The 11892-nt window shown below is 43.4% G+C and overlaps 1 protein-coding gene and 1 long non-coding RNA gene across 2 annotated transcripts in view; one reads left to right on the forward strand and one right to left on the reverse strand.

The window, feature by feature from the left end:
• The first annotated feature begins 230 nt into the window (after positions 1 to 230).
• On the forward strand, positions 231 to 2566 carry LOC308334991. Its single transcript, XR_013965949.1, has 3 exons — positions 231 to 405; positions 767 to 909; positions 1765 to 2566. It is a non-coding gene; the product is annotated as an uncharacterized lncRNA (long non-coding RNA).
• Positions 2567 to 3941: 1375 nt separating this feature from the next.
• The window catches only part of LOC308334977 (atrial natriuretic peptide receptor 1), a 14312-nt gene continuing 6361 nt past the window's right edge, over positions 3942 to 11892 (reverse strand). Inside the window, exons 12-23 of the mRNA XM_080791889.1 lie at positions 11763 to 11884; positions 11481 to 11622; positions 10502 to 10550; positions 9914 to 10015; positions 9692 to 9811; positions 8866 to 8959; positions 8332 to 8419; positions 7206 to 7345; positions 5936 to 6088; positions 5355 to 5453; positions 4550 to 4641; positions 3942 to 4251 (exon numbers count right to left, since the gene is read on the reverse strand). Coding sequence (XP_080648015.1) covers positions 4033 to 4251; positions 4550 to 4641; positions 5355 to 5453; positions 5936 to 6088; positions 7206 to 7345; positions 8332 to 8419; positions 8866 to 8959; positions 9692 to 9811; positions 9914 to 10015; positions 10502 to 10550; positions 11481 to 11622; positions 11763 to 11884 — 1420 coding nt within the window. The 3' untranslated portion in view covers positions 3942 to 4032. The remainder of the gene's footprint in view (positions 4252 to 4549; positions 4642 to 5354; positions 5454 to 5935; positions 6089 to 7205; positions 7346 to 8331; positions 8420 to 8865; positions 8960 to 9691; positions 9812 to 9913; positions 10016 to 10501; positions 10551 to 11480; positions 11623 to 11762; positions 11885 to 11892) is intronic.

Raw genomic sequence — 11892 nt, forward strand, 5'->3', positions numbered from 1 at the left:
AGAAATGTACATTTTTACAGTAGCCTTCCTGGGGTCCGTTTGTATTATAATATTAATTTACTTTAGACAGTGTGTTGTTTGCTTGCTTAACAAACAGAAACAGCTACAGACAGTAAAACAAAAGTTTTTGCGTTTTCATTCTTCATGTGGGTTGTTCGTCTACCACGCCACCAGGGAGCGCTCCAGTCTAAACCCAGAGACCAGCAGCAGAGACATGAACAATATGGCGACCATGGAAACCATGTAAACAACAACGCAGCGCGCGCACAGTAGTTCCAATCCGAGGCTATGTTCACATTGAAGTAGATGCAAATTAATTAACCTTGTAGTTTCCTCTTCCTGAGGTTTAAACTTGTTTAAATGATGACCTTAAGTCACAGGACGGTGGACAGGATCTGCTCTGTGGTGAGTGAGCACTAGCCGATAGCTGTTATAGCCACAGAGTATTATAGCTAGCTGTGAGTGAGGCACAATAACCTCTATATGGGCACAACTGCTATGCTACTGCTCGTAGTTACGCGTCTATTACTGTGTGTGTGTGTGTGTGTGTGTGTGTGTGTGTGTGTGTGTGTGTGTGCATGTGTGTGTGTGTGTGTGTGTGTGTGTGTGTGTGTGTGTGTGTGTGTGTAGATTCAATACTTTTATTGAATCTATTTGAAATTAAGTTCACATGATTACACTTAAGGGAAAATACATGAAATAACTATTTGGACCAGGATGTTAGAATGAAGACTGCATTTCAATAGACTCTCTCTCTCTCTCTCAGGTATTGTTGTCAATAGTCGTCCTGTCATGGGTCTACGTGATCTACGGCAGCAGGACAGCAGCTCATTGGCTCCTGGAGAAGAGGACCGCCCTCTCGCCACATGACTGACCAATGGAAGCTTCCCATAACACACTTCAAATACTGTAAGTTATTAGCCACTTTCAATTTGAACCTGACGAAAGCTTGGGTAAACAGATTGAAGGTACTGCATTGCAGATTGAATGTCACATTTTGATCTTATTCTAAGTCTCTTGCCATATGTACATATTATTACAAAAGTAAACTTATCTGGGAAGCATTCGTTAAAGTGTCAAAAGGGATTATGAAATAATCAAGCTGTACTGTTAGTACAGAAGTACTGGTGTGTGTGTGTGTGTGTGTGTGTGTGTGTGTGTGTGTGTGTGTGTGTGTGTGTGTGTATTAGCGATGTATGTCTCTTGTTTTGTATCACTACCAGTGTCATTGTAGTGATGCGTGGCCAGACTGTTGCCTCCCACAATTTTCAAATGCTTCTGGTCCAGTCATACACTCTTATGCATCATCAAAATAATGTAAGCATAGCTTACATGCTTCCTGGTCATCAAATTATTGGCTTAGGAATGCGACAAAAACACACACAAAATCTCCATGAATTCAAGGGTCCATGGGGTGAGTAATTCATAGAAAGAAAGCTATCCCTTTAACACCTTTTACAAATATTTATCACCGACTTTAAATGGAGAGTCAAGGCTCATACATAGTCTGGATTTTCGGTGGTTAGGTGACCACCGAACTACAACATGAGCCGCGGTGAGCCGCGGTGAAGAGCAAACCACCGCCACCACTCCAGCTCTTCTCTCTGTTTTTACTCACCACCGCTCAACGTTATTTCAGCTCCGGTGGTCAGCTCACCACCGAAAATCCAGACTATGAATAGGCCTTTAGGCACTCTCAATTAAATTAAATTACTTTTTGACCATTTACAGTAGCCTCTCTCTCTCCATCTCTCTCTCCTTCAGACAACATCTCGGCGTTCAGCATCCCAACAGTTCCTGGTGGCATTGAAACTCCTCACAGACACAAGAGACTAAACACGGTCAATAAATGCACATCACTGAAGAGAGAGAGAGGTACCTCAGGATACAGCAGGATTTGAGTCCCATGTCTGCAGACCTGAAGCACTGAAGCCAACCACAAGGACACCTACTAGCCATCACTATTCCGTGGCCAACATTCAGCTGGAAAAAGCTCACAGCGTCGAGATTTGGTGGAAATGTTGGACCAACTGTTGGCATGGCTGTACTTAACCACGTTTTCTGAAGGTGACTGTTACAGCCATCTGTATTGTTTGTATATGTTTAGTTTGTATTATTTTGTCAGTCACTGGCTGCTTTCGAAATGCAGAAATGGGGAGCACAGTGGCGCCGTCTGTAGCGATGTCGCCTCACAGCTAGACAAGATTTCAAAAACATACCATTTTACCAATTTCTTCGGGATAAAAAATTAAAAAAAGCATCTACAAAGTTGTCACAAGGCGTCGCATCGTGTGCCGTGTTTGTAGATCTGCTGTTTTCCCTCTGAGATGTAGTGGACCAGAAGTAAAAGTACAGAAAACTGGAAATATTCCAGCAAAGTAAACATACCTCAAATTGTTACTTATAGTGCAGTATTTAAGTAAATGTACTTAGTTTCTTTCCACCAATGCTCTCACATTAAGAGATTCTGAAACATTTTAATTTCAAGGACCCCCATGTATGTATCCCCCCCACACTTGAGAGTCCACAAATGGTTTCCTCTGATGTATTCAGTAAATAAACGAACACAAACGTACCTCTCTCTTTGTGTGTGTGTGTGTGTGTGTGTGTGTGTGTGTGCGCGCACGCACGCGCACCGTGCGAGCGTCATAGATATGTAAATATACTTAATGAAATGCGTAAATACAAGAGAGATTTCAGAGAGAGGTCTTTGATGCCAAATCCAGTGAGCACACATTCAATTAACCAACACACTCATCTGCCTCTCTCTCATCCTCTCATCTCCTCTTATCCTGTCTATTCAACTCAAAGGTGCTTCATTGGCATGAGAAAAACCTACATTTGCATTGCCAAAGCAAAAGTGTCGTCCCAGCCATCTGACCACGGCGTTTTGTCAGATGGGCGAGCGAGGTGCATTTTTGGCATGTTTGTTTCAGTGATCAAAATCAGCCGATTGTGTTTGTATCAATGGCACTAACATAGTATAGTTTACATTCTTATTGGAATAGAAATGGTGCTAACTCATTTTGCTGCATGGGGACCCCCTCAAGGACCCCACTTTGAGAAACAGTGGTCTATGGAACAACACAGATGAACAATATTAAAAGTAACTGTGCTAATAAGTGACGGGACTAAACTCTGTTACATAATAGAAAACATACAACACTGTTGATTTCATACCATATGGAAAGTGGAAACACAATGAAATTCAGTAAGTGTCAGTGATGCTTTCATTACAACCAAACATGTTTTTGTTACGAAGTTAAAGCTCTATTGTGATAGAATAGAATAGAAGGTGGTTTGTCAATTTCATCCAATCAAAAGAGAGAACCCATTTATAGTGTTTCAGTTCTGATTTTGTCTCCTCGTTACTTGTTTTACTATATCGGGGTCTTGAGCTCTACAGTTTGCCCTGGGTTACACCCTCTTATCTTAATCTAGTATACTATATCGAGGTCTTGAACTCTACTGTCAGTTTGCCCTGGGTTGGCTCCCGTAGAGTCAGTTTGCTTGCCTCTAGTTCCGGGTGCCTGACGGCTGACGCAGTGCCCTGTCAGCCTCATCCTTCTCTCTCTAACGTTGTCTGTGACCCGTGGTACTGTAGGTCCCCGTAGACTCAGAGGACCACAATTCTGATGTGGTCTGTCCATGTGACAAGTAGTGCCATTTGTAGTGTTCTTGTGTAGACTACTCCATCCAGGGCCCTTTGCTGTTCCGCTGTGAGGGTCCGTGTAAACAGAGGGTAGGCCTACATGTAAAGTTGTGAACGGAGCATACATTGGGATACCAATTTCATGCAATCATCAGGAGCGAGAAGTCAGGATGAATAGATAACTCAGGATAAAGGTTTCCTGATTGGCTGAAATTGGCAACCCGTTGCAATACGTTTTTTTGTAGAGACAGTCACAGGGATACCAGGGATATAACAGGGAGACCCCCTGTTATACTGAGCAACTCTATAGTGTACACAAATGATTACTATATAAGTCTTACACAATAGTGCTAAACATTTCCATGACAACATTTACGAGTCTAGTCTACATTCAGGAAACCAGGCATGGACGCATAAAGCTCTCTCTCTCGCTCTGTCTCTCTCTCCGCCTCCCACTTCCTGTCTCTCTCCGTTTCCATGGTTACTTGTTTGATTGTCTTCTTTGTTTCCGTGGTTACTTGTTTGTCGGTCTTGGTCACGTCAGAGTTGACGCTCGTCTTTTTTCCTTCCAGCCAATAAGTGACCATGTCCCCTTTCCCCTGTAGACAGTATACACTGTTATTGTAAACAATAACCTTTCCCCCGTAGAGATTATTGTCTCATAAAATCACACTTGTGTGAAGTGAGGGGCACCCACTGTATTTATATCGGCCACATGGCGCCTTATGTCGTCACTTAGTGCCCTAAACAAACATTAAAGTCCATAGACTTGGCTGACAGTATGTGCTCTAAACAGACATTCTAATATATCGTCAAAGTCCCTAAATGTGGCTGGCAAGTGTCTGTGTGTGTGTGCGTGCGTGCGTGCGTGTGTGTGTGTGTGTGAGAGACAGAGACCTTTACTTGTAGCATTCCTCTACATTCCAGTACATATCCTCCGATCTCCTCCAGCAGGTAGAATGCGGTGGAGCTGCACTGAATCTTCAGAGCTGACAAAACATCATCATTAGCCTTAATTAGCATTAGCATGTTCCATTTGGACCGCTGTTCATCGTATAACACGTATTGTTGAGGGGCGCTAGCTAGCCCCTCCTATGTCCAGCTTTGAGGGTGTGTGTGTAAACTAAAAACACAAACAATGTCCTAACACAAACCTTGAATGCCATTGATAATGAATGGCCAGTTTTGAGTGTTTGTGTAAACACAAACCTTACGTAAACACAAACAAAAAGTGAGGATGCAAATTGTGAATGGCCGGAATGAGATGTGTTTGATGATGTATGATGATAAGAGCTCCCCTGACCTTCACTTCACACAGGTGTGATTATATTGGGCTTCAAATAGTTGTTTAGGGTGAATAGCCAGGAAGGGGAGGACGATAATATCGTTACTGTCTGCATGTAACCCCACTACAGGCTGGGGTGGGCGCCTGTCAGCAGGGAGTGTTGAGTGGGAGGAGTAGGAGGAAGGCTCTACGTCTTCCTGGTGGGGACTCCTCAATGGCAGGTGAGGTGACTCAAGTATAAGCATTGACTGACAACACTCAAAAGTGTGTGGGGAGGAAATAATTGTCATAAAGACTAAATTGGTAAGAAAAAAGGGGTAAGCGTGTGTGTGTGTGTGTGTGTGTGTGTGTGTGTGTGTGTGTGTGTGTGTGTGTGCGCGCGTGCGTGCGTGCGTGCGTGCGTGCGTGCGTGTTTACCTTGGCTGGTGGACTCCATGCGAGATGCTGTGTTCACCGTGTCCCCAAACAGACAGTACCGAGGCATCTTAGTACCCACCACACCGGCTACTACTGGACCTACACACACGCACACACACACACACACACACACACTCACACATGCACACGCACGCAGGGAGCCAGGCAGGCAGGAAGGAAGGGAGGCAGGCAGGCAGGCAGGCAGACACAGATGTTGAAAATCAGAGCTTCAAACACTTTGAGCAAAGGGATTAAAAAACGTCACAATATACCAGTGTGAATTTGTGCTCTGATGTGTATATATATACGGCCTACAGGTGAGTGCGCGTGTGTGCACGGCTGCACGCCGCGTACCAGAGTGTATTCCAGCTCTGATGTGGAGACTGTGTGTGTGGTTTGTGTCTGTTGTACCAGAGTGTATTCCAGCTCTGATGTGGAGACTGTGTGTGTGGTTTGTGTGTGTTGTACCAGAGTGTATTCCAGCTCTGATGTGGAGCTGTGTGTGTGGTTTGTGTCTGTTGTACCAGAGTGTATTCCAGCTCTGATGTGGAGACTGTGTGTGTGGTTTGTGTCTGTTGTACCAGAGTGTATTCCAGCTCTGATCTGGAGCTGTGTGTGTGGTTTGTGTGGAATCCTGAAGGTTTTGCAGACAGACACCAGGTCCAGAGCCATGGAGGCGATCTCTGCCGCATGGAGGATGCCGTTCTCCAGGGGCAGCCCCGACACCACCATGTCTGCAACGCACACACACACACACACACACACACACACACACACACACACACACACACACACACACACATACTTTTACTCACACGTACTTTTACTTTTACTCCACTTAAATTCTTTGCACTGTAGATTTGGATTCATACTTCAAAACATTACCCACTTCAGCCTACATTTCGGCCATTTGACAATAGCCGATCTATAAAGCTCAGAATGTGTTGATGCATTGTGAGCCTGTATAGATCTGCTATTTTCAAAAGATATTTATACATTTATACATTTGAAAACTTTCTGCATAATGAGTACTTTCTATACTTTTGGTACTATAAAGTACATTTTTATATCAGTACATTTACTCAAGTGCATTTAGAATTCCGGACTATTACTTTGCAACAGAGTATTTCTACATGGCAGTATTGATACTTTTACTTAAGTGAAAAAAATGTCTACTTGTCAAGGACATCATTTGATGTCAAGGACATCAAGTTAAAAAACAAAACAAAACAAAAAAAACACTTTGTTTTGCCCTTGTTTTTGCCGTAGAACCAGGGGGGCAGTCAGACAGATATTTTGTGAAGCCACTGAGGAAATCGGGATTTCCAGAAAGTTCATATAATGGCCTGTTGTGGCGCTGTCATTGGACCCAGAAAAACCCATAGCCCCATAGAAGTCCATGTATTTGGGCCCAACTTCACCTAGACTGTATTACCTTAATAAACATGGTCATGAATACTTTCTGCTTCCAGTCACTAGTTTAAAGTCTCATTTCTAATGTCATAATATTCTTTTTGGAAAATTATGGTCCCATTTATAAAAAAAATGGCCATAAAGTCGCGTATGTTCTGAGGGGCGTGGCTACCGTTACAGTCTATGAACGGGATTCCCCTCCCACTCGAGTCAAAATAAAAACCAACGGAGAAGAAGGGGGGGGGAAGTCCCGCCTCGTTGTCTGGGCCAGCCAATGGCCAGCTGGGCCAAAACGGATCTAGAAAGATGGCGACTTACAATACAAGGACTGACAGGCTTCATTTTACGTTCATGTTAGACCCGGAGAAGGCTTTGTCCATATTTTTTACAGTCTATGCGTGGAACACACCGTTGCGTTGTGACGAGCGCGTGACTTACACGCGTCTCCGATGGTCTCCACTTTGTAGACATCATAGTTGTCGATGATGTCGTCAAAGGTGGTGTACAGTTTGTTGAGGAAGTCGACCACCTGGTATGGAGTGCTGGTGCTGGACAGCTGTGTGAAGCCCACGATGTCACTGTCCCCAACAGAGACACTGTTACAACGATGTCACTGTCCCCAACAGAGACACTGTTACAACGATGTCACTGTCCCCAACAGAGACACTGTTACAACGATGTCACTGTCACCAACAGAGACACACTGTTACAACGATGTCACTGTCCCCAACAGAGACACTGTTACAACGATGTCACTGTCCCCAACAGAGACACTGTTACAACGATGTCACTGTCCCCAACAGAGACACTGTTACAACAGTGTTGATTTATGATGTCACTGTCACCAACAGAGACACTGTTACAACGGTGTTGATTTATGATGTCACTGTCCCCAACAGAGACACTGTTACAACGATGTCACTGTCCCCAACAGAGACACACTGTTACAACGATGTCACTGTCCCCAACAGAGACACTGTTACAACGATGTCACTGTCCCCAACAGAGACACACTGTTACAACGATGTCACTGTCCCCAACAGAGACACTGTTACAACGATGTCACTGTCCCCAACAGAGACACACTGTTACAACGATGTCACTGTCCCCAACAGAGACACTGTTACAACGATGTCACTGTCACCAACAGAGACACTGTTACAACGGTGTTGATTTATGATGTCACTGTCGCCAACAGAGACACTGTTACAACAGTGTTGATTTATTTCGGCGACTAAAACTATTTTTCACGGACGAAAAGAGATTAAAAACAAAAGCCACGGTGACTAAAACTAAGACAAAATATACTGACAATTCTGTCAACACATAAAAACGAGACTAACATTTTTGGGAGGGACTAGAGAAGAGATCCAAGACAGTAATTTTATGTCTGTTACGATCAGGTGTTGCGCTCTGAAAATAGCAGATCTACAAGCTGAACTTGTAAATGGGCTATTTTCAGCATTACAAGTGTAAATTGAAATTCAGCCATTATGACGCCATCAAGGGCACCGTGTGTTTGTGTGTCCATGTGTGCATGTGTTTGTGCGTGCGTGCGTGTTACCTGAAGAACACAGTTGCACTGACATAGCTCTGAGCCTGGGATGGTTTTCCTTGTCTGAGGTCATCAGCTACCTGCCTAGGGAGCATGCCTACAACACACACACACAACCAGTAAGACGCCCTGAGGGCTGAAACAACAGAGCTACACAGTTAAAAAGCAGGAGTTAAACAATGAATGTACAGTGTTTGATGAGGTCAGATCAACATATGGAATCAATTCTGTATTGGCCATAGATGGAGCGTGTCACGAAGCGTGACAGACAAGGCGTGACGGACGCGAGATGCAGGTTTTAATAGTAAACTGCGACCTACAGTCGCAATAAACACATTACGAACATTACATGCATGCATGCACAGACAGACAGACATCACTAATAATACAATACACGCAACACAGTTTGACAGTTTAGAGGGGGTTCCACTTCCCAGCTAAATGTTATTGTTATTAGAGCATCAAAATTAATTTAATCACAGACAGACAGACAGACAGACAGACAGACAGACAGACAGACAGACAGACAGACAGACAGATTACTGTATAGCAGAGTGTCAGTCTTGTGTTTCTCGTGCATCAGGTCTTGTGTTCTCTCTGCGACCAACACCTCCAGATGTCTGCTGTACTTCTCCATCTGATGTGACACACCATGTCAAACTCAGCAATCCAGCACTTAAGACGGGTGCAGTACTTAGTTTAGACAGTTTTTGGTTTAGACTAGTCATTGGTTGTTAGACCAGTCATTAGTCCTGTTTGTAATGTTTCATTCATTGTTTAATGTACTGTCTATGCTGCAACCCAATTTGCCCTTCGGGGACACTAAATAAACTTGAACCTTGAACCTTGAACTACAACCTATCTCAAACCCTCACCGTAAACCTAACCTCCCACGGGGCAGTAAACCTAACCTTAACCCATGTCTAACCAATGACTAGTCTAAACTAAGTATATGCACCCCCTTAAACCACCATAATGACCATAAACATTTGATTATATGTCTTCATGACGCTTCTAGATTTCAAAAGATTTGTATGATTTTTTGGGGAAAAACTTGTGAAACTCTGTAAAATGACTACTTTCTACTTTTGGTAGGCTACTTAAGTTCATTTTGATACCAATACTTTTGTACTTAGAATTCCGGACTTTTACTTGTAACAAAGTAGATATTGCATTATTGATACTTCTTACTTAAGTAAAAACGTTGTATACTTTTTCCACCCCTGCAGAAAACGGTGTCGCGTCTGGAACAATGCAAACAGAAAATAGCCGCTACTGCTACAGTATGCTCTATAATGAGCACCAAGTACTGTATATGAAGATACTGTATGTCGAGGTGAAAATGGCACAGCATTAAAGTGAAACTTACTAGATTCATCATCATGTCAACTGGACTGACTTTATCTGGGTTGATTCTTTGAAGAAACTTCCTGATTTGTTCAAACGTAGGCCGGTGGATGGGGTTGTGAGAACGGCATCGACGGATCAGCTATGGAATCACACACATGACAAAACACAATGCAACTTAGTCATTTTAAATATATGATACGTATAGCTTAGAGTTAGTTCAGTCACTCAGTCAGACTGGTACCTCTACGTATTCAGCAGGACAGGGACATGTGCTGTCTGTCTTATTGGAGATGAGTTCAGGAAGTGGAGGACACCATGCAGCCTCTAGACTGCTGTCCTCTACCTGAAACACATCATTGATTGATTGATTGATTGATTGACTAAATGCATATACATGAGCATAATATTTGTACATCTATATACATCTACAATACATAATAAAGTAAAGTAAATATAACGTACACCTCCTTTAAACTGAATGAATGAATGAACGAACGAACGAACAAATGAATGAATGGATGAATGAATGAATGAAAGCTTGAAACCACAGTGACGTTTATTAGGGCTGCAGCTTTCGATTATTTTCTTTGTGATTATTCTATTCATAATTGTTTTTATTTGTTTTATTTATTTATTAAGGATTCAATTAACCACTTAAGACCTATTTTTATTTGTATTAAATGATCGATTATTCTTCAGTAATCGATCAATTCTATGGACTGTTGCACCCCCGATGTTTATTATCAAATGTTATCAAAAAGGACATAACCAATGAGTGTGACAATGTATACTGACAGACAGGATGGTGAGCCAATCAGAGGAGACTTACAGGGACCGGGTCGTTGCGTGTGGCGATCTCCAGTAAGATTATGGAGAAACTGAAATAGACACGCTGCAGTTAAAAGACTGTGGGCCCCATTCACTAAGCTGTTTATACCCATTAATACACACGCTGCAGTTAAAAGACTGTGGGCCCCATTCACTAAGCTCTGCAGTTAAAAGACTGTGGGCCTCATTCACTAAGCTGTTTATACCCATTAATAGACACACTGCAGTTAAAAGACTGTGGGCCCCATTCACTAAGCTGTTTATACCCATTAATACACACACTGCAGTTAAAAGACTGTGGGCCCCATTCACTAAGCTGTTTATACCCATACACATACTGCAGTTAAAAGACTGTGGGCCCCATTCACTAAGCTGTTTATACCCATACACATACTGCAGTTAAAAGACTGTGGGCCCCATTCACTAAGCTCTGCAGTTAAAAGACTGTGGGCCCCATTCACTAAGCTCTGCAGTTAAAAGACTGTGGGCCCCATTCACTAAGCTGTTTATACCTTAAGTATATATGAATAGAGATGGCATCCGAGTTCTCCTCCCATCCACTTGCATTAAGTTGCTCAAAAGCGCATGAGGCGATTTCACTCCTCCTTCCGGGTAGGAACAGAGTGCATTCTGGGATGGATTGGGCCCAAACACATGAACGTGCTGCCGTTGAACGTGCACGAGCGTGCTGCGGCCACTATGTCCATTTCGCCTCAGGGTTTCCTCTGGGTGCCGTCTCTATTCATATATACTCTAAGGTTTATACCCATTCTGTGGGTGTAAAGGAAGTTTCCAAACTTCCCACGTTAGTAGTCTAGATAAGGCATTCTAATGTGTAAGTCTGCCTCCGAGAAGACTTGAGAAAGACAAAAGATTACTGAATCAGACTACTAAGGTGAGAGGTTTGGAAAATTCCTTTACACCCAACAAATTGGTATAAACAGCTTAGTGAATCGGGGCCTGTGTGTGCGTGCGTGCACCTGAACACGTCTCCTGCTAGTGTAGGTTCGCTGTCATCTTGGCTCTGACACTCGGGGGGCGTGTACACCTCCAGTAGTCTCTGCTGATAGGTCGACAGAAGCTCCGCCCCATCCTCCTTACGATAGGTCCTTAGGCCGTAATCTGATTGGACCAAAGATGCGCGGACGAAACTATCATGCAAAACTTTCATTAAAAATCAGAGCGAGTGAGTGAGTGTGTGCGTGTGCGGTCTGCGTGTGACTGTGTGTGTGTGTGTGTGTGTGTGTGTGTGTGTGTGTTACCAGTTATCTTGCAGACCCAGCGGTCGTCCAGAACACAGTTGAGAGATTTGAGGCGTCCATGACAGATCTTGTGATGGTGGAGGAACGACATCCCTTTGGCCATGTCTGTGGCGAAGGAGAACCTACACAC

The sequence above is a fragment of the Protomyctophum bolini genome, assembly GCF_963924005.1.
Source record: "Protomyctophum bolini genome assembly, chromosome: 20".
Lineage (NCBI taxonomy): Eukaryota > Metazoa > Chordata > Actinopteri > Myctophiformes > Myctophidae > Protomyctophum > Protomyctophum bolini.